The sequence below is a fragment of the Nasonia vitripennis genome, chromosome 5 (genome assembly GCF_009193385.2).
Source record: "Nasonia vitripennis strain AsymCx chromosome 5, Nvit_psr_1.1, whole genome shotgun sequence".
NCBI lineage: Eukaryota > Metazoa > Arthropoda > Insecta > Hymenoptera > Pteromalidae > Nasonia > Nasonia vitripennis.
This window is the reverse complement of record NC_045761.1, coordinates 23,390,129-23,414,466: the sequence shown is the minus strand read 5'-3', so window position 1 is coordinate 23,414,466 and position 24,338 is coordinate 23,390,129. Positions and strand designations below refer to the sequence as shown.

At 47.9% G+C, this 24,338-nt stretch overlaps 2 protein-coding genes across 3 annotated transcripts in view; both read left to right on the top strand.

Annotated features, from left to right (window-relative positions):
• The window catches only part of LOC100677980 (F-box/LRR-repeat protein fbxl-1-like), a 36,585-nt gene extending 12,527 nt beyond the window's left edge, over nt 1–24,058 (top strand). The window contains exons 2-6 of one of the 2 annotated variants that reach the window (XM_031931492.1): nt 21,970–22,071; nt 22,155–22,305; nt 22,381–22,675; nt 22,750–23,053; nt 23,131–24,058. In XM_031931492.1, coding sequence (XP_031787352.1) covers nt 21,970–22,071; nt 22,155–22,305; nt 22,381–22,675; nt 22,750–23,053; nt 23,131–23,582 — 1,304 coding nt within the window. In that variant the 3' untranslated portion in view covers nt 23,583–24,058. Of the gene's footprint in view, nt 1–21,969; nt 22,072–22,154; nt 22,676–22,749; nt 23,054–23,130 lie in introns of both variants that reach the window. The other variant, XM_031931491.1, reaches the window with a different exon arrangement.
• On the top strand, nt 6–10,683 carry LOC100123616 (empty-spiracles-like protein). The gene is made up of 3 exons (XM_031931493.2): nt 6–1,719; nt 4,326–4,498; nt 9,514–10,683. Exons 1-3 carry the CDS (start codon nt 726–728, stop codon nt 9,781–9,783), a joined length of 1,437 nt encoding a protein of 478 aa, XP_031787353.1. The 5' UTR covers nt 6–725; the 3' UTR covers nt 9,784–10,683.
• Nucleotides 24,059–24,338: the final 280 nt, after the last annotated feature.

The window sequence follows — 24,338 nt, the reverse complement described above, 5'->3', positions numbered from 1 at the left end:
GGTGGGAGGCTCGACTCCCCCACTCCTTCGAGCCGCCGGGCGCCGAGCGAGCCGTTTAGCCGGTAATTTTCTCTCAAACACCAGCAAGCCTTCGCGCTGAGCACGCAGCTCTCTCTCGCTCGAGTGTCTGTGCTGGCTCCTGCAGCTCCGACTCGGCTCGCTCGTTTAACTCGCGCGCTCTTTCTCGCTCCGTCGTCGAGGAACTCTCATGACTCAGATCAACGCGAGTGCGCCGATATTTCTTCCGACGAACGCCTCTACGCCGAGTCAGCAGTGTCCGAGTGTTGCCTGCAGCAGTAGTGTCTCTGATCGATTTGTCGCGCAAAGTGCTCGTTCGTTGTACCAGTGCGCGTGAATCACACGCCGAGAGGAAGACAGAGATTGAGAGAGATGCAGGCGCACAGGCCAGCAGCTGAACGAGACTCGAGAGGTGCGCTTGTGATCGCCGATCAGTGTTGAGTATCGTATATGGTACACAGTGCGGTTGACACACATCCACGAGGTCCGGAGTACGTATTCGCATCGGCTCGTCGGTTCAACAACGCCCACTGGACTCTTCGCGTGGACTCGAGGAAAAAATGCGTGACACTTAAGCAAGTGCCGGAGCAGCAGTACTGCAGAGAGACACGCGCTCAGTCTCCGCTTCGCCCGAGTGTTTCGTAAAAGCCGTCAAGGTGATCCTTAAGATCGGAGGTGCATCGCCGGGCGTCGCATCGCCGCGTACGATGATGCCGCTCGCGCCGACGCCAATAGTCCCCGTGCCCTCCAAGCCGAAGATCGGCTTCAGCATCGACTCGATCGTCGGCGGTGGCCGAGGTCGCAATGACGACGACAACGGCTCGACGACGAGGCTGTCCGACAGGCTGGACATCGAGCGGGACGACGCCTCGCCGATGGACGTAGTGGAAGGCGGCGGCTCTTCGTCGCCGAGTTCGCGGAAGCACGCGAGGCTCGCGAGCACCGGGGCCCGATCGCCGGGGGCCCATTCCGAGGAGTCGGACAGGCCACTCTCGAGGAGCTCCTCCGTCGAGTCATACCCGAACTCGCGACGCACGCCATCGAGTTCTCATCACCAGCCGGCGCACCACCACTCGCTGACGCCGCAGCACCCGCACCACCGACTGAACCACCAGCAGCAGGTCCGAGGGGCGCAGCAGCAGCACCACCACCATCACCTCGACTACAGCGCCAGGTCGCTGACGAACCGCAGTCACAGCGGCGGCTCGACGCCCAACGACTCGCCGAGTCCGCCGTCGCACAGGCGCAGCAGCGAGTCCCCGGTCCCACCGCCGGTGTCGGCGGCCAGTCATCCGCAGCCGCCTCCCGGGGTCGTGAGGCCCAGTCCGAACTACCTGGGCGCACCGCCGGGCGCCGCCTCGGCCGCTGCGGCCGCCGTCGCCGCGGAGCAGCTCAAGAGCCTCTACGGACTGCCCGGTGCGGCCCACGCCGGCAGTGGGCCTCAGGCCCAGAGCGAGTACCACTCGCAGCACCTGGCCCTCGCGGCGAACATAGCGGCGGCCCAGCACTTCCAGGCGGCGAACCTCGCGGTGGCGCTGCAGGCCCATCACGGGCCCCCGCACGGGCCCTACCCGCACGCCGGCGCGCCCGGCGGCCCCCATCCGCCGCCGCACCCTCATCAGCCGCCCAGGGACAGCTATCCGCTCTACCCGTGGCTGCTGTCCAGGCACGGACGCATATTTCCCCAGCGATTTCCCGGAGGTAAGTGCTTGCATAATTCACCTATACTCTATATAAGTGTGTAGATCGTCGCGCGAATAGAAAAGCCTTTAATCGTGCGATGGGTTGCGTAATCGATGTTTTGTAGAGCGCATATGCGCGAGACAGTGTTTCAGTCAATTACGATAGTGCATCTCTCTCGTTATTTCCACAACGCCGCGGACTCGTAAACATATCGCTTCGACGACGTATTATTACTCGAATATGCTTTATCGACTTCCCTCGCTATATCTCGCGCTCGGAATCATAATAGCAATTACAAATGCATTAATTTGCAATCGTTGCGAGCTCTCCCTCGTTGCTCGAGTATATACGTTACGGCTAATGAATGATGCCATTAAAAACGCACAATTCATTTATCCTCTCGGAATATCTCGTTGCGCGAGTGTGGATGCGAGTATTATTATATCGAAGAGCCAAGAAAAAAGAATAAGCCGGTCGCAATAACGATGGATGAAAAAAAAAGACACGATCATCTAACCTTTTCAAGAGACACATTAAGCGTAGTTTATAAAGCGATTTGCATAATTATATTAATTTGCAGGTTGAATTGATGGCGCTGTAAATTGCCGGCCGTTTCGAAAGAGCCAGCCGTGTCGAACCGTTAGAATCGATGAATGCAAGCGCGCAACGTGTATAATCTCTCTCCCTTTCGACTCGCGTGAGCAATAAATATTCAAAAATTGATGGCTCATTAAGCTCGCGTACTTGAACAATGCTTACACACATGAAGCGACGATGTTGCGCTGCAGCAAACGACGACAAATTCCTCTCTGTGTCTATCTATCGGTGCTTAGTGTAAATCAAACGGAATAAACATAAAACGTCGTCGACGCGCATTCGTTATCCATAAAAATGTAATACCCTGTCATTATCGCTCGATACGCTTCACACACACACACACACTTGCGCACAATCTAACGAGATTGCACATTCTCCGTTTCCGTATATATAGAACCATATGCCGCTATACACAGTATATACATCCAAAGCCGATCAAACTATGCTCGCGTAAATAAGACCTTGGCTGTATATATACGTAAGAAGATGAAGAAGAAGAAAAAACCGAGGGAATCTCGTTTCATCATTGTTTTCCAGTCAATGACGCGCGTTAAACTTAATCACTGGCCTCTCTCTATCCCCACCACGTTTTAAGCTTCTTTGATGTATCATCGCAACGGCGTTTGCATATTATCGTCTCGTTTTTCTGCGACTTTTGCGGAAGACCGCACACGTATCTCGTCGACGCTTCCGTTGCGCAAGTGCGAGACGATCTGGTGGGCCGAAAATTTTGTAACTGGCTTATCACACGCGCGTTGTCGTCAATGAGAGTCGACTGGATCTATTCGATCGAATTGTTTTCGTAAATTCAGCGCGCGGCTAAAACTCCGTAATGAGGTCAAACGAGTAATTCATCAACGATATACAGCCGATGAATCAGAGACGAATATCCCCGCGGAGCGAAAATTTATCGCCGACGATAATTTAAATATTTACACTGCGCGCACCGCTAATGGCTTCCATATAACCTGGCGATTCCTTCTCACAGGTGCACATTGCAAACGAACGAATGATTTACGAAAACAATAACCCACATTCGCGGCGCGCGGCCTCGCGAGATCTTTGGTTACGGCTCTGTCCGACGGTTCGCGTATAAGTGTTTATAATATACATCAGCTCGAATCAATGACCTTTTTCGGCGCTGCCAATCGATTAGGCTCTCAATCACACATTTTATTACAGCGAGCGAAATTACACCGATATAATTCCGTTATAAAAATCGCGATAAAAAAATTCAAGCTACTCCATACGTATAATCCAGCGAGCGCAAAATTACCGGGCGAAAGGGTATCATTTGAATGCGGAGCGAGTGGAGGGGGCTCGATCGGAGATTTGCGCGCACCTGCGTGCAATAACACACACGCGATCGTGTTTGATTGGGTGCGAGAGCGGAGAATATACACGCGCGTAGAGGGAAGGTGTCGCACGGGGAACTGGTCCCGTCGGAAAAATCCAGCGCCATGTTGCCTGTGGCTATCATTATACCTAAGGGAAGGGAGTATGTTCGATGGAAACAAAGGCTCGATTTTGTGTTTCGAAGAAGCTTTGATATATAGCGAGCGCAGATATAGTGACTATGTATATTTGCTTATCGCCGCGCATCGATAGCCGTCGTCGCGTTCATTAATTATTTTCTATTTTTCGAAAAATACACATCACACCAGTATAGGTGAAATCCTCTTATCATTCTTTATAAATTCGCTAATTGAAAAAAGTCTCGAGTCGCGCGCGATATGACGAAACGTCTGAAACAAACTAAAGCTCGTGTCCGCGAGCTAATGGTAATTAACGAGCTCTTCGTCCAGGCATCATTCAATCAGCATCGATATTCTCTCCCTCGAATACCTTCGCGGTCGTTAGTCCTCGAGCACTAACGCGCTGCGCGCATCGCAAGATTAATGGCTTTTTCAACGACGATCTTACACACACACACACACATTCACGAATCCAGTTACGCAAAGAAGACGCGTCCCGACAAAAAACGCAATAATATCTCTCTCTCTCTCTTTCTGTTGCTGCGCTTACAGGTCCGGACATTCCGGGCTTCCTACTGCAGCCCTTCCGCAAGCCAAAGAGAATAAGGACGGCGTTCAGTCCGTCGCAGCTGCTGAAGCTCGAACACGCCTTCGAGAAGAACCACTACGTCATCGGGGGCGAGAGGAAGCAGCTCGCTCAGGCCCTCTCCTTGTCCGAGACTCAGGTGAGATATCTACAACTATATTATACAAACTGAAGTAACAATAAGCGAGTCGCGCAGTAGTAGTAGCGAATAGAGTCGTCAGATTTTTAGCGCCAGCCTATGCTAATTTTCCTCCGTGTGTCTCGCGCGCGAAAACAACGTGCCAGTTTACGATCTACGTATCCTTCGAGGAAAATCGCTCGCTTATACTGTGTGTGTGTGTGTGCGTGTGTGTCCGACGCGCGTCTAACGACTCGCACTTCTAAATCGAACGCCGCAGCCGCCGGATAAGGCCGCGGCTTTTAAACGAGAGCGCTGTGTCGCTCGCGGCGCCGAGTCCGCTTTAATTGGCCCCGTGTACTTACACACATACACAGGCTGGTATATACGTAAACGCTTTGCATTCGCCCGAGTGAATTGCGTGTGTCATAGAGAGAGAGAGAGAGAGAGAGAGAGAGAGAGAGAGAGAGAGAGAGAGAGAGAGAGAGAGAGAGAGGAGAGAGAGAGAGAGAGAGAGAGAGAGAGAGAGAGAGAGAGAGAGAGAGAGAGAGAGAGAGAGAGAGAGAGAGAGAGAGAGAGAGACAACTCTCGAGGTGTACAGGTGAATATTATTTTTCTTTTTTTTTATACCGCCGAAAAAAGTGATGCGGAGCCATTAAAAATCCATTAAACAAAAGCGAAACGGCCGCGAGATCTGCAGGCGTCAATTATAAATAATCGCGAGTGCAAGCGCTTTCGCAAAGGCTTAATTTCTTCATCCCGCCGCCGTCGCATCGCGGAATTTTTGCGAAAACTCGAGGCGCGCGCGCGCACTCGTAAAGCGGCTAATAAGACGGTTAGCGAAAAAATTTCCGAGTGTAATTTTCGTCCCTCTCTACGTTCACACTGTATACACACACGTAAAGTTGCGACACAGCGCGGAAAAAGTCGCTCTAGCGTAAACTTTCACCTTCTATCGATGAAAAACATTGTTTTATAAAATCGTTATAACGATCAATATCAATATTCGGCCGCGGCGCTAATTAGCCTGTGTAACCTCGCCCGGGACATTCCTATGAATGTTTAACGAGCCTTTGTGCTCGCGCGCGTGCGAGCTTTTTCGAAAACTTTTTTCCGGCTACAAGCGCAGCTCCGTATCTCGTCACATCGCGTAAGCGTCGGCTATTAAGCAGCGCAGATAAGAGAAAAATCTCGCGCGCGCGCGCATCACCGGAATTATTTTCCGAAGAGAAGATATTGCCGCAAGAGCCGGACAGTTCCTCGGATTAAGATAATTTCCGCTCTATCAGCGCAGGCTGTGAAAACAAGGAAAAAAGATAGAGCGAATGGAAGCTCGCGATAAGATAAGCGCTTTTTTGAAGGGCGTATTACATATACGCTGCTCTTTTTTTTCGCCGTGTGTGTACAACGCGTCGTAAAACGACGGCGCTATGCTTGAGAGAGAGAGAGAGAGAGAGAGAGAGAGAGAGATGACTTTTGTGATTCAAATGTAACGCTGTTTACGCGCCGCGCGACAAAGCTTTTCGCGCGCGTAAAGTGTGTGCGTGTGTAGCGATTTGTCGAGAGCGCGAAAAACGACGTTTTACGAGGATTTAACGAGTTTAGCTCGCGCGAATTTGTATTGTGGGCCGCGCACAATGCGCGACGGAGAGTGTTATTTTTCGCTCCTCGTCTTAGCAAGGAATAAATTATACGATAGAGCTTTGAATTATGAATTTCAAAAATTTCCCGCCGAAGAGTCTCGGGAGCATCCGGCGATCGTTAGTCAGAGGATCATCGGAAACGAAGTGTATAACGATCGTAAATTCGAAAATCGAATAATTCTCTAGCCAGACACATCGCGCGAGAACAATAGATAGGCATAAAACGCTCGGACTTTCGAGTGTCACTGATAAATTCCTACTGGCGTCGTAATTAAATCCGCTAATTTATTTACTTTCCGCGGATTTACGACCCACACACATACACATACACATTCCTTATGAGCTTTATAATCAACGTCTCATTACACACCCGAATACAAGGCTATTGTCTCGTCGCGTATATCCGACAAAGTACAGTAATAAGCGCTTCGTTAGCGCTAATTGAGTTATTAAAGCCGATCCTTTGTCGCTTCGTCGTCTCGCCTCGGCGAAAAGAATCGAAAGCAACGTATATACACAATAGAAGCGCTTCTCTTTCTCTCTCCGCAGTTCGCGCGCATTACGTATGTAATAATGTTAAGTGTCGAAAGGAGCGACTTGGCGCGCTTACAAACTGCGCCGCGCGCGGACGTTTCAAACGTAAATCAAGCGTCCTCCTTTACCCACACACACACGCATACGTGTATGTGTGTGTGTGTACAGCTTTTTTCTCTCCTCCTCTCCCAAGGAAGCCGGTGATAACGAGGGAGAAGAGAAAAAACAAACGATAAGAATCCGGCGTAATCAGTACCTTTGATTTTGAGCGGTTCGCGTGCGAGAGCGGCACTCGCGTGTCTTCCAATCGGATCCTCACTCTGGCTTCTTATCTGCGTATTAGGTCTGACGCGGCTATACTACGTGTATTATTACCTAAAAACTCGCGTCTAAGACAAGTATAAGAGTAAAATAAAAAGATCGCGGCGACGTTCCGAAAATTTCGCAAGAGAGAGAGAGAGAGAGAGAGAGAGAGCAATAAATCGGCACTCTCGGACAGGATAATCCGGTATGCGCGAGCCCGAGCGCGCGGCGAATCGCAATGAATTAAGGTTAACGCGAGCGCGAGTGTAAGAGAAGCACGAGTCCGCGCGCGCGCTATAATAACGGAAATGACTGGTGGTGTAATAACAGTAACGATAACGATTTTCGACTAGATCGTTTTCCTCCTTATACAAAGCGCGAGCAGCTCTCGATGAGAGAGAGAGAGATATATATATATATATATATCACAAGGCGTCGGATATAAGTACAATTATGTATCGCACATGCGAACGGATGACAAGAGCGTTTATTCACGAGCTGCGCCGTCGTCGTCGAGACGCGCCTCATTATGCATATAGAGAATCGCGCGCGGCCTGCATAATATACACTAACCGAGCTCTCTCCAATACCGTATGTTGTATATAGGTATATGTATATAGCTCACACACAGCGCGTAACGTAATAAGCCGGGTCCGCGACGCGCGGCTGCTAATTGCTTCGATTCGATCGCTTTTATAACGCTATATATTATTCGAGATTGTGTATACATATATATACCTGGAAAAACATCGCGGAGCGCCCTAAGAAAACACTCTTCCCGAGGGTCCACAGTCGCGTCGCAGCGAAAATTGCGGCAAAGTGCCCGGTAACTCCTCATCCCTCAGCGATATAGCTTACAAATGTGTATATGACAAAAAAAATATATATATATCCGCGTCTATATAGAGTATATCACACGGCGATATATACGGGGCCGCGAGGGAGCGAAAAATAATATCCCAACGGCGCGTTTATTTAGCCGGGGCGGATACACACTGTACGGCAGCTATCGTGAAAGGGATTAAAAGTAATGTTTCGAGCGTGACCGGCGCGCGCCGCGGGGATTACCAGACACACACGTACACGTACACGTATACTACGCGCGGAAAAAATAACGCGCTCGATTTCTCTTTTATTTTCTCTCTCTCTCTCTCTCTCTCTTGCCTGCGCTTGTGTGTTTGCCTTTGTAATATTACACCCGATGTGTATTTTTTTCGCTCGGGGATAACTCACTCTCTCTCTCTTTCCTCGTGTGTTTTTATAGGAGAGGATCGATACCGACAATTTTTTTTTATTTTACTCGATCCTTTATAAGGTACAGCGCAGAGGCGACGATCTCTCTCTCTCTCTCTCTCTCTCGCGGGAAAATAGTTTAATTAAAAGACAGCTCGTTTCGCGGAACTGGTTACAGCGTCGTCGTCGCTGCGCGCGATTTTAATGCGCCGCGGCGTGTAATTTGATTTTATTAGATTTGTGAATAAGCCTATATGGTTTCAAACGAGTTTTTCCGCCAATGAACCGTGACGTCGCGCGCCGCCGCGGAGAAAATACTGATCGATAATGAGACTTTATGACCCTAATCCCGTAATCGCACACGCGCGCCTGTGTATAATCTAATATCGATTTCCATACTGAAAAATACAATGCAAATTCGATCTACAATTATTATGTCTCTCTCTCTCTCTCGATCACTCCGTGCGGCTGGCGCAATACTTCGGCCGTCTCTCTCTCTCTCTAATTGCGCCTAATGAAAACGCGGTGTCGCGCGCGCGGCGTTTAATTAAATACCCCAACGATAAATCGCTCCGAAAAAAGGCGCTTACGTAAGTGTGTATTATAAATAGTACCCCGTCGATATACACACAGGACACACAACGCCAAGCACGTAATGGATAGTCGAGAGAGTCGCCGCGAGTAGAGCCTTATACGCGAGTGCGACGTGGCGACGCCGGTGTCTGTATGATAATGCGCTACTGCCTTATTCGACTATGGATCTATAATATAAACCTATATACGTTTTTTCTTCTCCCCGGCGTCGATGAGCAAATGAGCCGCGAGTATAATAAAGAGTCGCTGGGGTGTGTCTCCCCCCCTCCCCCTCGTCCGACCAATCGGGAGCTTCCACCCCTCCGGGGGGGGGGGGGTGATGACGCTGCCATGGCAACGGGGATCGCTCTGCAGCACCCCCCGGGGCTGCGATTACCAAATGGCTTCTCTATTTGCACGGTTAATCGCTCGCTAAGTGCCTCGCGAGTTTTCCGAGCGGATTAGCCCGATTGTTATTCAAACTTATATATATATATATATTCGCCGATAGCGTATCGTCACACGATGCGGATGCTGCGAGTGTATATAGAGGGGGGGGGGGGGGAGAGAGCCGGCACTTAATTTACACCGACGAGTAGGGTCTCTGATATAATTCGAGGGGTAGCATCGCGCCTGCGCGAAGGGGAGAATCGATCGAGGTGACAGCTATGGCTATGGGGGGTGTAGATATATAACGTAAAATGGCCGAACTAACGAGAAAATCCTCTCTCTCTCTTCTGTTTTCCGCAGGTGAAAGTCTGGTTCCAGAACCGGCGAACGAAGCACAAGCGGATGCAGCAGGAGGAAGAGGCCAAGGCTCAGCAGCAGAGCAGCGGTGGCGGTGGCAATAATTCCAGCGGCGGAGCTAACAACAACTCGGGAAGCAACAACAACGCGAGCAACAAGAACACGCACCACGTGAGCAAGTGGCAGCAGGAGACGGCCGATTACCACCACGAGGAAGACGACGAGCCGATCGATCCCGAAGCCGACGGCTGTTCCAGCGGATCGGAGGCGTAGCTGGACGTCCTGTGCCTGGACTAAAGCCGGCACACCGATACCTACCTACCTACTACTACTACTACTACTACTACTTCCTCTTATTGTGATCGGACTTTTTTCTTCTGTTCTATTTTTTTTTCGACTGTACTCGAAGAGACGATAGACAAGTGTGTGCCAGAAAAATTTCGAAGCGGACGAGGAGGGCAAAAGTGTGTGTATAGAAACTATTACTACATATGTATTTCTTGACTGCCATAGGATCGTAGAGCGACTACTCGTATAGTGTGTGCCAAACGTTGTGTGTATCGACGAGCGATTATACACGAGATGTGTATCGAGACAGCCCAGTGTAATTATTTACGATGTTAGATTATGTATAAGCGCGTGCGATGCACATCCGAATGTCGACGAGCAGCAGTATTTCCTTGAAGCGAAGCATTATATATATATATTATTATTATTATTATTATTGTATTGTATCGACGACGTTACTTAAATTATTTAGATATATTATACATAACGATGTAGAATCTCTCGCTCCCTCCCCGCACGGCACAGCAGCGGCGTCGAGATTGCCACTGCTGCACTACGACAAAAGAGAAAGACATGGCACGCGTTCGTTACCTGATGATACACACGAAAAGCAGCCGTGGACGCGAGTCTCGACGACGTTGCGCGCGACGTGTCGACTATACGCGGGGGAGTGAGCGAGGCGAGCGTGTAAATAACGTGTACATATGAAAATGTGATTTTACTCGAGAATAACTCTCTCGTGTCCGCATACTCGAGAGCAAGACGATCGGAGCTCGAGAGGAGATTTAGTTCGTGTTCTAGCGATGATGACTCAATAGCTCGAAGGATTAATGAAAAAAGCGACGAAAAATAAATTATATCACGTCTCATGATAAAACCAAAACATTGATGTGTGTCATTTTCATCGTACAATGTGTCCTTCCCTTATACTATAGTACATATTATATAAAAACGAAAAATATCGCGCGGAAAAAAAGTAGGCTACTACCGCGGAATCATCGAGCGGAGATCGCAGGAGCCAATTACAGCGGCTCCGGTATAAACGCTCTCTCAGCTCTCTTTCGCGTATATATAATCCCTGCTGGGTATATAGCTCGAGAAAGAGCGAGCAATTACTTACGGGCGCGGCGCGATGCCCCCTTGATTTCTCTGCAATTAAACCGAGAGAGAGAGAGAGAGCGAGGATGATCTCCGCGAGCGCATATACGTAACGACGCCTCGTTGCAGCAGCTCCTTATTCTTCATTTTTCCTTCGATGCATTATACACTGCGCGCGGCGCTGAAAGGTCACTGGCAATTTGGCCGAGCAGGTGCTATATTTCACGAAGGGGCTATTTGTTTTCAGAAGTAGGCGGGGATACGATTATTTTTTCTCTTTTTTATTTCCGATTTTCGATTGTACTCGAGGCTAATTAATTTCGCGAGTGCAATGTCGAGCGCGGCGGATCATCGAGAACCGGAAAATTTTTAGACGCCGCTGCGTATGACAGTCGAAATTAATTACGATGTGTGTGTCTATACACAGCGAGCGCGAAGTCGTTTGTCTGCCGATTAATATTCAGTAGCCGCGGCTAATTGGCTCTTCCTCTCTCCCCAGCTGTCCGCGGGATCACATTCGGAGACTACTATTGAAATTTTAATTACAAACTCGACAGATCGCGATCCTCCGCGTCGATTAAAACGTTTCGAGCGTTTATTTATAGCTCGAAACGTCGTGCGTATCCTCGATTATACAGAAGCGAGAATTCGGGCCAATTATCCGATCCGCGAGATTTAACGCGACGAGTGTTTGTTTTGCAGATACACTCGGTGTATATAAATCATGCCATTTTCTAAACCAAAGTACTTCCAACTAGCCGCAACGCAGCGTGAAATTCCACGGCTCTCTCCGACGAATTATGTTATAAACTGCTCAGAAAGAGAGAGACGGATAGCCGAGGAGATGGTAAAAAATTTGCAGACTTCTCCGAAAAGCATCTCTAAGACAAAAAGCTGCGCTGCCGCAGCCCCGACGGCGTGTAAGGAGGTGCGCGCGCATGCGCGCTCGGATTGTGTGCAGAATGAACGCAAACTGTGAGGGTAATTTGCTACACCGGCAATTTACATAATTAGCAGTTCTCTCCCTCTCTCTCTCTCTCTCTCGACTCGCCCGCAGCCGTCTACTCTCGTATCCTTTTCTCTCACTTTGTCTTTCCTCAGCGCGCTGCAGTGTTTATCTCCCCCCGACGAGTCTGCGCTCCTCTGGCTTCGAGCTGTATCTCGTTCTCTTCATTTTTTCAAAGTTATTCTCCCTTAACGTACACAATATAGATTTTTCACCTCGATTATCCAAATTTCTATATCGAATTCGGCGCCAACGAGCCGAAGAGCATCGACGCGTATAAATACACTCGGCGGAGCGAGTTAATGATCTCTGAAAGATGTTTTGCCCACAGCCTCTCTCGTTGCGAAAAACCATCGGGGAATCGGACTTTACGAAGCTGCCCATGCAGATTTATGCGTAAAACGTACTTCTCGGTTTTAAGCCCGGTAGTTTAGACTCGGACTCGCGGAAACTACCGGAACGAAGCACGAGGAAATTTGAGTTTTAAGATGCGTATGAATAATTGATATTTACACTCGTTGCGGCTTTCTCTACCCGAGCTTCTTGCGAGTTTTGAATGATGATTCGCAAAAATTCTCGGCTCGTTTTCGAATATTCCGATATCGCTTTTCAATAACGCGGCCTTATCAACGGAGCCATCGGAGGAGAGCCTCGAGGCGAGGATTTTCGGGTTTCAGCTCCGAGAAGAAAACTATCGAGGCGTATAGGATGAGAGAGACGAAGAGAAGAAGAAGAGGAGGAGGAAGCCATCAGTCGTTTCGGGGCATTGTTTTCCCCCCAGCTCACGGCTCGGACATGGCTGGAAAGCATGATTTCGAGCAGTGTTTTACACGCGCTTTCTCGGAAAGGGACACCTTTTCTGCTCCTCGCGCATAATGGGATCGTCGCGATCATCATCGGTCCGTATATACCTATGCGATATAGATCGAGAGCTCCGAATTGTTAATCTTAATTTTACAAGGTGTACGCGTAATTTAATTTAAGAAAAAAAAAGGAAGAAGAGAAATACACTCATACCCGGCGAGAGACAGCGCGATTCGTGTTGGTCGGTCGTCGTTGTCGTCGTCGTCTCGAGTGTGTACTTTTCAAAAGCCGACCAGTCGTCGATCGTTATCTCACGTAATTATCTCTCACTTTCTTCTGGTTCTGTGTTCTCCGTCCGTTTCCATCTTTCTTCTCTCTCTCTCTCTCTTTCTCTCCGTAGGCCCGGCGTCGTCCCTCTCGTTTGTTCGTTCTCGGTAGGGGCCCGTTTTCCTTGTAAAAGCCAAGGCTCATCTATCCTAAGTATCCGTGAACTCCGCCGGCAGGTAGACACCAGTGTGTATGAGAGAGCCAATCTTTGCATCTCTTCTCTCTCTCTCTCTCTCTCTCTCTCTCTCTCTCACTCCTCTCCGTATAACCAACAGTTTCACAAGGATAAAGCTACTTTTGAGGTTATGTCGCATGAGGCCCCGCCAATAAATTAGACACCTCTCCCGCTCAGCGAAAAATTATCGAAAACCACATGGTATTATGCGCGTTAAAGTTAAAAAGCCATAAAAGGGGCGAAAGAGGAGCCGATCGACTCTCTCTCTTGGCTGTCAGGCCCAATTTGTTGCTGGGCCCTATGTACGAGCGCGCGCGCGTGCTCTGTTACAGTTTACGGCCGTCATTACCTCGATCGCCCTCCGCGTGGAATTAAACGGTCCTCGAGCTGCAGTACAAAAAGAATAAGGTTGATAAGGCCCAATTCGACACACATACACTGAATTTTCAATCCTCTCTCGGGGCCTTGTTCTAACCGAGTTGTAATTAGAAATCGGATCGGGTTTCCGATTGATTTCGATCTCTCGTCAGTGTGTGTGTGTGTGTGTGTGTGTATGTATGCGAGCTTTATCGGGACACGCTCGCGGCTCGCTTCGGGATTTTATTTCAGCTTTACACACGCTCTTTCTGTCCGCCTGTGTTTGTGCTGCGGGACGTCTTCTTTTTTCTTCGGGCCCGCGACCAAGCTCGACATTCGGCTTGTCTCATTAACGCGTAACGTGAGAGAATTGGATATAAGCTACGCACTCGAGTCGACATGTTTATTCATGCTTATTCGGTTGTATTCCTCGGAATCACGAAGGCTATTCTCGTATCGAGACGAACACACGGCCATAAATCGCCGCATAGTTTCTTCTATATAAAAAAAAAAAAATTCATACAGAGTGCACGCGTACAAGCGTCGTTGAAATTAAAAGTCCGAGCGAGCGACGCGTCGATTCCCGAAAAAGCCATAGTCGCGCGCACGTGAAATAAAAAGGCCATTAAGAGGGAAGAAAAGCGAAAATAAACGAACAGGAGAGCCGCGCGTGTGTCGCTGTTGCATTTAAATATAACAAGCTCACGAGCGCGTCGCGCTATTGGGTGTATATACGTGACTGCACGCGGCTCTTTTATATACGCGCGCGCGCGTGTGTGTGTGTGTGGATACGGTACACGGCTATGGACACACACGTGAGTCGAGGCGCTTTTTTATTGCCGCGAGGACGAATCACGAAGGTGATTGGGCTAACTCGGGGGGACTAAACAGGAATTTAAATTCTTATTACGTTAAAAGATGCTGTTAGACCAGATAGCCATCGGAGATACGCTCGCGCGTTGGGCAAGTATACCTGTAAATGCCGTTCGTCGTTTTTGACGTTTTCATTTTATATACTCAACACCGCCGCCTCTAATGGACAATAGACTTTTTCTCTCAAAATCAGAAATCCTGCGATTTCTGTATAGTAAATCTACCTTTGAAAAGGGATCCGACGGCCCTCCACAGATAAGGTAATTTAGCGCTACGCATATAAGCCGAAAAGCAAACTCGCAATTACCCGCGAAATTCGAACGAAATAATTCAAACGCGCGCGTATACGATTCCACCCCGAAAAAGTGCGTATCTCTTTTGATTTTCGCGCGCGCGCAAGCGGCTAATTAATCGACTCCACCGGAGCCATAAACAATCCGGCGCGCGATGTACCGCAAAGGGTTATAAGATTAGCTCTCTCGCGCTCGCGTGGCCGCAGCGCATGTAACCGCGGAAAGAAAGCAGAGAGTCGTCGTCGTCGCTGTGTGTTTCGCTCTCGAAAGGAGAGGGATACGAGAGAGTATTATACGCGTGTGGGTTCTCTCTCTCTCTCTCTCTCTCTCTCTCTCTGCTCAGGGTGTCGGGTTACCGCAGCGCTGAGATACTGGTACCATTTTGTTTACAATATCGGCCCTGCGAGCGTGCGAATCCGAAATTGGCTGTTGGATTTTTTTTTTTTTTTAATTCGGAGATTTTGCGATCCTTTTACGCGGCAATTTTGAAAATTTTGATGGAATTATCTTCCGATGCATGGGAGAGAAGAACACACTGTGTGTGTGTGTGTGCGTGTGTGTACAGGGGTGGACGACCTGATTTTTAATCGTTCCATCTAGTTTCTAAACTACAACTCTCGTGCGCATGTGTAACGAAACGCGGAGAATCTGATAATATTCGCCGCAGATTTCACGAATCGCCGCTTGGTAATATGAAAAAATCACAGCCTGGTATACAAATGCGCGCATTACTCGAAAAAAGTCGTCGTCCCCGAAGACACATAAAAATTAGCATATGCACATTATCTCGCGCAAATCTCCGGCACACGCATACACACGCAAGAGAGAACCTGTGCAGTAGGCATAGAATTATCATCCGCTAGTCGGCAGCTCTTTAGACATATCCAGAGTATAATACATCTCTCTCTCTCTCTCTCTCTCTCTCGCAATCATCGAACGGAGCCGCTTTTAAACAAACAAAAGCGCCGCAACCGCAATCATCGCTCAGAGTATAATAAGCCGAGGTAGAAAGAGAAGATAATGATTGGAGTTTCGCCGCTCGCGAAAACAATTTCAAAATCGGCTCTAATCTCGCTTTCAAAACTCGCCAGAAAACGGTCCAATTTCGAGAGAAGTCGGCGAGCAAAAAAATAAAAAAAAAAGAAACTAACGACGACCTACTTAGCAAAAATCTCTCTCTCTCTCGAAGAAGAAGAATATTGTGCTATATGCGCGGAAGAAAAGAAATCGTGCAGCGATCGTATCGCCGCTTATAACTCGAAGCTGCAGCAGCGCTGCTGGAAATGCAAATTCGTGAGCGATCCACTAGGCAAACATGTGTTTAGCCCGGGTGTATCGGAGAGTAGAGCTATCTTTCTCTCTCTCTCTCTCTCTCTCTCTCTCTCTCTCTCTCTCTCTCTCTCTCTCACGAGGGGCTCGCGTGGTTCGCGAGCATTATGACGCGTATGCATTTATGAATGCGAGAATTGCCCTGCGATGCACTACTGCGAGCTCTGCTGGTTATTAGAGCGAGTGTGGGAGCACGAAGATATTCTCCGTCTTTGATTTGAAAAACTTTTATACGATTTAATTCTAATTTTAACATCGCCGGCTCGGGAAATTACGGGACACCACCTAAGCGCATGGGCAGCCCTGAAATCCATCAGCTCGTTTCGGTCTGGGAAAAACGCGTGTATACAGCTCCCTCATTCAGCGAGCTCGCGCTCAGATGATTTTCGAAAATTCTTACGGATTAAACGCTTCGATAATGATGGCAAAATAAGCGAATATTTTACTACGACCGCCGGCAGCTGATCCGCGAGAGCGCCCTACACTGCGTGTCTAATTATGCAAACGAAGAGGAGCCTCTATATGTGTAGTATATAGCGGAGTCACGAATTTTCCCCGCTTCCCGTGTATACATATACTCGGCTAATCCGTCGAGCGCTAACTCTAAAATTGCTACCTTAAATTCTAATTCCTTGCGCGCGAGGATCGGAGAAACCGATATTTTGGAGAAACTCGCGGGCAAATTACCGGTCTCTCTCATCTCCCAGCTGTTATCAGCTGTTCCATACGTCCTTTAACGTATACTATACCCTAGAGAGTGAATTTCCATCGTTACGGGAGCTGAGAAAAACTCGTACCGGAGAAATCGACGATCGGTCAAAATGGCCGCGAGATCATATTCGCGTATAAAGACGCTGAAACGAGCGCACGATGATTCCAGCGCGCTCGGAAACGGCTGCACGAATCCGCATCGTTGTGTGTGTGTGTGTGTGTGCGCGAGCCGCAATTAGGCCGAGTAGCGACTATTCATTAAACGAGATTACACCTTGTATTCCGGCCTTCCTCTCCCTCTTCACTCCGCGAGTTTCTTCCAGTGTTGGACGGCTTTGTGCTTCTTTATACACACACACACACACACACACGCGTATAATAGAATATTCGCTGTGCGGTAGCCGTTTCGAAACGACGAAATTGCTTTATCCTTGTTTCGTCAGTTATCGGCTTACGAGGAGGAAAGAAAAAAATCATCGACTCATGAGAGAAGCATCCGATGCATTGTTACACACAGCTGCAGCTGACTCGAGAGGATAATTGGGTGTGGAAAATCGATTGCAGCTTATAACCCGATTATATGCACAAATACACAACGATATCGCGATGTTTCGTCGATTATTGCGATTTCCCAACGTTTCCCAGCTGGAGTTTCTCGGAAATCGGTATACGGGTGTATAACGGTGTCCGAACGGTCTTGGAATTTTTTCGCGGCCACATATAATAAAGCCATTCGCAACGAGCCATTTCCTCCTAATAACCGGAAAAACTCACTCGAGCTATAAGCGCGCTGCAGCGCAGAGGAAAAGAAAACGTTCGGCACAGCTGAAAAAAGAGCCGCGCGCACGAGAGTCTATACTTCTGAAGTAAAGAAGAAGCTGCGCGGTAACGATCTCCCGCGCGAAATCCCGTAATTTTTCCTCTCTTTCTCTCGAAGGATCTCGTCGGCGTGTAATTTGGCGCGATTACGCAAATGTCATGTTTGCGGAGGCCTAAGTAAACGGCTGGAGAAGAAAGCCGATCTCGTTCGCTCGCAGATCGGCTATTGAATAAAAGCGATTCCCATAGCCGATCTCTCTGGGCAGCCGAGGGAAAACGCCGCTGATGGCGCCACGCGTGCGATAGCCGCATTATGTGTGCGCGAGAGCTTAAAACGAGCGGTTTTGCCCTCGGGCGGCCAGACTGACCGGCTGCAGCGCTCTGCTTGTTCTCTCTCTCTCTCTTCTCGCCGATTACCGATCTCTCTAACGGCCGGGCGATCGGTGCGTTGTGCAAATTTTTTCTAAAAAATCCGCTCTCGCTTTTGAAATTGCAAAATGTCAACGCAAAAACGACGGAGCAGAAATTCCTGAAAATCTTCAACTGTTCCAGATCGTTGTGTGTAAGCGAGTCGTAGTCATGCGGCAATTATGCTAATCAGTAGCTCTCTCGCGGAGTAGAGGAGAAAAAATCCCGCACCCATCCGTGAAAAAAAAAACAATTCCCCGAGTCGTACTACTTGCGTTGAGAAAATCGGTTCTGCCTAGGAAATCCGAGATGTTTCCACACGAAGAGAGAGAGAGAGAGAGAGAGGAACTGAAGTTCGGCCCAAGAAATCGGCAAAAAATCGACCCCACCTAATTATGCATCTTTCCTCTCCATGCGTGTGTGCATGTGTGATAAAGCTCCCCTCGAGCTTCCTCTCCTCTGTTTTTGTTCTCTCTCTCTCTCTCTCTCTCTCCGACTCCTATGCGCTGCGGGTAGGTTATCGTTTGCGAGCCTCGGGAACGTAGCAATTATCAGCCATTCCTCGCAAATAGCTGATGGTTAGTGATAATTATCTGCCGCCACGCCATTGGGGCAACATCGCGCGCGCGCGCGCGCGCTCGGCGCAATCTATATACCGGGTGATCGGCCGCGCTGCAGTTCACCTGTTATGTCCGCAACTCTAACACTCGAGTGTTATATCTCTCGAGAAAGAAAAAAAAAAAAATAATTCTTCCATCTTTCACGGACAATGGAGCGAAGCTCTCGCTTCGATTCTCCGGCAGCTGATGCGCATGTATAACACCGCCTGTGTGCAGCGTTATCGATACGCGCACGATATAAGCCGCGTATAACGATCACACCCGGTTGTTGGCGCTCGGCAAATAAACGACGAATATGTGCAGCCAACAGTGTGTTAAGTACTGGCATTAGGGTAATAAGCGTGCAAAGGATGCTGCGTGCGAGCCTGCCTGTACACGTGTATATATGTATACCGAGTCCGCGTATAAGAGAGAGAGAGAGAGAGAGAGAGAGAGAGAGAGAGAGAGAGAGAGAGATGCTGCTAAAAAGTAACAACTTGAGCTGCAACCGTATTATACGCGATCGCGCGAGCTGCACTTACACACACCGTATAGCGGAGCGACTCTCGCAGCCCCCCGGCGGCGCGGCTCTCTCGTCCTTATCTCCTGTACTCCTCGTTTTCTGATGCTCCGCTCGCTACCTTCTCTTCTCCGTGTACAGCTGATACCGATACATCGCGAGCGAGCGAGAGCGAAATTTTCGAGTTTCGCGCGCCTCGAGGGCAAATTACGATTATTAAGCGAAATGACACCCCACTTTGTATATACGTATAGAAGCCGCTATATGCTGTTTTTAAAAGCCGTGCAATTACCGCGCTATCATTAATTTATAACGAATATTTTCGTGTAGCCGTGTGTACGAGAGGTAATTACAATTAAAATCTATCAGAAAACTGGCGGCTGCAACAGGATATGTGCCCTTATAACCGAGAGAATGTGGGAACGTTTTAGGCTCGAACAGCGGCGTTTCGCGTGTGGCTAACTGCCCGACGACCTGCGGCGCCGTGTATACATATGCGGCTCATATCCACCTGTCTCTCTCTCTCTCTCTCTCTCTCTCCCTCGCGTTTCGAAAGGAAAATACAACTTATCGAAGCACATTACCGAGCAGTTTAGATCAATTTCGCGTAATTACACCGCACCGAGATTTCGTAATTCCCGTCGCTCTTTTTTCTTCCACGTGTTACGCAATGATGAAATTTTTTCAAAATATAGCTCCTCTAAACAACGATACAATATTCGCCGACACACACTCACAATACAACGATGTTACATGCAGAGCAGATCCGTTATCGCCGCGACAATGCGTATATACGAGTCGGACCACTATAATATAGAGTGTCCGCGCGCAACCGGTTTCTTCCGCAAGCGAGTTAGCCGCGCTCGAAAGTATATAATTGCGTCAAAGCTATGCACACGCGCCATTATAAATCGCCGAAACGAAGTCACGCGCGGCGAATAACCATATCTCGCATAATCCACACGTATATAAACGGTAGGAAATAAAGGAGAAGAGAAAAGAACAACGGCTCCCGGTTCTACATATACGTGCAGTGGAACTTCTATTATAACCATTTTCGAGTGCTCTATCCTTCTATATAGTATATATAACGATATCTACTCTTGACCGGCTAGACGAGCGCGTGCCGCAAATTGCCGGAGCGCGATGCGTCGTGAATTCGTTCGTTTTTTTTTTGTCAAAAAATTCCTAGAGGAGAGAGAGAGACACGGCGAGTATTTATTATTGTACACACACACCGGAAGCTTCGAGAGCCCGTATTACATCGATATTTAGCGGGTGCTTAATATTCTCCCACGCGAGAGAAGCCATCGTGTGATTCGCCTTCGAATGCGGCGTTTAGCCGAATATCGATCGATTATACGCCGATATAATGATCATCATCGCTTTTAATATTTCAAGCGTCGTGTCCTCTGCCTATAAACAATATATCGAAGGTCAGCACAGTACTATAAATACAGTCCATTGTCTCTTGGCCGCAAACGACCCGATAAAAACCGATCCCCTTGTAATATCCACACGCACACACACACACACAGGTGTCCGTAAAAAGAAAGGCGTCGGTCGACACAATATACATCAAAAAAATCCACGCGCGCGCCTCGTGAAGAGAGAGAGAGAGAGAGAGAGAGAGAGAGAGAGAGAGAGAGAGAGAGAGAGAGAGAGAGAAAAGAACGAGCCTCTAATCGGGCCATTAATATGTAGGAGTCGACGTTCGCATCAGGAATCATTATCAGTTGCCGTACAAGCTCCGTCCGCGAGCGCACTGACGAAATTGCCGCACGCGGGCCGCGTAGCGTTGCGCATTACAATCGACTTAATGTATACCGCTCACGACGAGAACTCTACGTAAGTATGTGTGTGTGTGTGTGCGCGCGCGGAGAGTCGAAAATGTCAATGCGCGCGCCTGCGCGACTATAAATATACTCGACGTGTGTGTGTGTGTGTGTGTGTGTGTGTGTGTTTGGTAACGATAATAATCGTGCATTGATTTTCGATCGAGGATTTATTATCATTACTCGTTGCGCAACTTTCTGAATTCTCCGCGTATATGTACAAGTATACTTTCATCGCGCTGAAAGCAGCCGTCCTCCCCTTAACAAACTGGGCCCTCTAACAAATGACGCTCTTCAGCTTTCATAAATAATACATTAATCCTCAGGCCCGGTAATATCCGTATAATTTTCCGAGAGCTCCTTTCCTCTCTCGCGGATGATTCCTCTCGCGAGCCACACACACACACACACACACATATATATATATATATATATATATATATATATATTATTTCAGCGGCGATAAAAGATTAATCTCCGCGGCTGGGGAGAGCGCCGGGGCGTGAAGCGCGCGTAAAAAGCCACTGCGATATTGGTCAATCAGCGCCTGCTCCTCGGTTAAGAGAGAAGGAGCGTATATTTTTCGATACTCGAGGCGCAATGCGTGCTCGAGCATAGTTTAGCGCGAGCGAGTTGAACCGATGATTATGTTGTCAGGCCTGCGTACAGCGCCGAGCTGTGGGTGGAGAGGAAAGCGATCGCTCACCGGCGCCTTCGAGAACCAGCTTGAGAGAGAGAGAGAGAGAGAGAGAGAGAGAGAGAGAGAGAGAGCTGCGGCGCAGGTGTATGACATGGCGTTGTTGGATTTAAGGGAGGAAGGCTGTTGCTGCTGTGTGTGTGTGTGTGTGTGCGCGCGCTTCCGGTCCTGCATGCGGGGCCGTCTTCTGTTGCGGGGGAATAGTGGGTGGTTATTATCCCATTTCGGGTGTATTTTTACCGTGCGACCTAATTTTGCATACCTGATATACCTGAATAGGGTAAACTAGGTTTTCCATTCATCGTTCGCTTCTTTTTCAGAGCCCGCCACCACGTGGATCAATTTCGGCTACTTGAATTGCGACTGCTTGGCCAACGTCTTCTCGTTCCTTCCGATCGTCGACAGATTCAACGTCGAATCGGGTAATTGCAAGACCAATATATACACGGTATAACCGAATACGACCTGATGTTTACATTTCTCATTCGCGCGCTGATAATTCCAGTGTGCAAGCAATGGAAGTTAGCCAGCCAACAATCGTGGCGAAGCTTGAAGCAGCTTGACGTCAACACGAGCAAATGGCTTGCGAACAACGTCAACCAGTATACCCGTGTCAGAAGCACCATGTACAAAGCAATACTGGAGAAATCTGGCCGGTATTTGACCGTCGTCGACTTTACCTACTTGTGCGCCAAACCTGACGATCATGAGAAGTTTATTTTCAATTGCAGAGACATCGCGTTTAATGCTTACTTTAACAATAGCGCCCAAAAAAGGAAGTTTGAAGGTATACGAGCGTTAGCGTCGAATTGCACCAAGATCGAGAAGCTAAGTCTGTGTTCATTGATCATCGATTGCAATGACCTACATCTGTCCAGGCTTTTCTCGAAGAATAAAAATATTAGCTATCTTAACCTCGTAGGTTACACGTTTACTGGCAAGTGCTTTTCTAAATTGTCGGCGGAGAGCATTACGACGCTGTTGATTCAACGATGTCAATGCTTTCAATCCGAAAACCTTCGTATGGTTTGTATCTTATTCTCCTATAGTCTTAGTATATATTTAATACGAAAATCTCGACGAATTATTTCAATTTGCAGTTGCTGTCGAAGTGTGGAAATTTGAAAATTCTGTCTCTATGGCGCACCACAACCGAAAACGAGCTCTCTGGTCAGCATGTTATAGAATTCATTAGTTCCAGTATTGCTAAAAACTTGGAAGAATTGTATCTCGGAGAGAAAATGTCCTGCGTGCCGTTGCACCGTCTCAGCTACTTTCGCCTCGATTTTGCATTGGACAATCTAACATGCATTCAAATAAACAATGTTTGGCATGACCAAATTGATCAGACTCTTATCGATATAGGTGCGAATTGCAAGAACTTGAAGATGGCAGATTTTAGTGGTGATTTTTGAATGTTTACGCTGTAATATTATTTTTTGTTTTTTCACGCCATAATGCATTCCATTCGTTCGTTTCAGGTTGCAGTAAGGTGACAGACGACGTGCTTATGAACATTACGACTTTACCCAAGTTAGGGATTCTATGCATTGACGGATTGCGTTGGATCACGGAAAGGTCACTGGTCCACTTATCCGAACATTTAAAAGTGTTGAGATGCGCCGAATGCAGAGTCAGCGATGCTGGACTTCGAAATATATTGATCACATCGCCAAACATTGAAATTCTCGATGTGTCGTTTTGTCCAGAGATTTCAAATGAAATCCTGCACTATGCTATAGAGCTTACAAAACAACGCACTAACAATGTCATTTTAAATATGCATGTGTCAAATACTCTGACCGAAGAATGGGAAATCGAGGAAATTTCTCCATTTTTTAAACTGCATAAAGTTCGTTACGCGCCTTATTTTAGTAGATTCGATCAGAGAGAATGTTTTCAAATCGACAGTACTTTTTACATTCGCGCTTAGTTTTCATAATCTCTTAATGTTCTGATATATACTTATCAAAATACATTTTTAGTTTGTTCATTCCTATATTTGCGAAAAGTTAAGAAAGCAATTTCGCAGGCATGTGCATACACACGTTTAATGTCGAATCAGGCGATTCCACAGATAAAGTTTATTTTCAATGCGAATAGTATTTACGCAAAACTTTTCATCAATCTTTATACTCTGCGCATCCATTTGTTCGCGTCTATATTTTTAATACATCGATTAAAAACAAAAACTGGCAGCACAGTAGCTATTAACGCTACCTCAGCGTTTAACGACCATATGAGCCGCGCGATAGCGCAGATTAGATAGCGACGTATGTCAAGCGAGATTAAACCATTATAATTATGATGTAATATGCCATCGTTTAGTTCGTCTAATCTCTCGTGCATCAGCCGCACATCTGTCCTGCCTGGTATTCGCAGAAAAATAAAAAACAATAAAAATCCAAACCGTGAAAAATCTCTGTATACTTTCCGTATCGTCGAGAGAGAGAGAGAGAGAGAGAGAGAGAGAGAGAGAGAGAGGGAAAAATAAAAATTACGCAACAGCGCATAGCACTCGGAGAAATAGAATTTCTTCGCGTCGTTTCCGAAGCGCAGAAGCTTTGCTTTCTTCCCCATTTCGTTTGCTCCTTCGGTCATAAATAATACGGACACGCAGCCTTATTCCAACGTTCCCTCTCTTTCGCGCGCATACCTCAATATACGCTTGCGCGCAATAAAGCGCGAA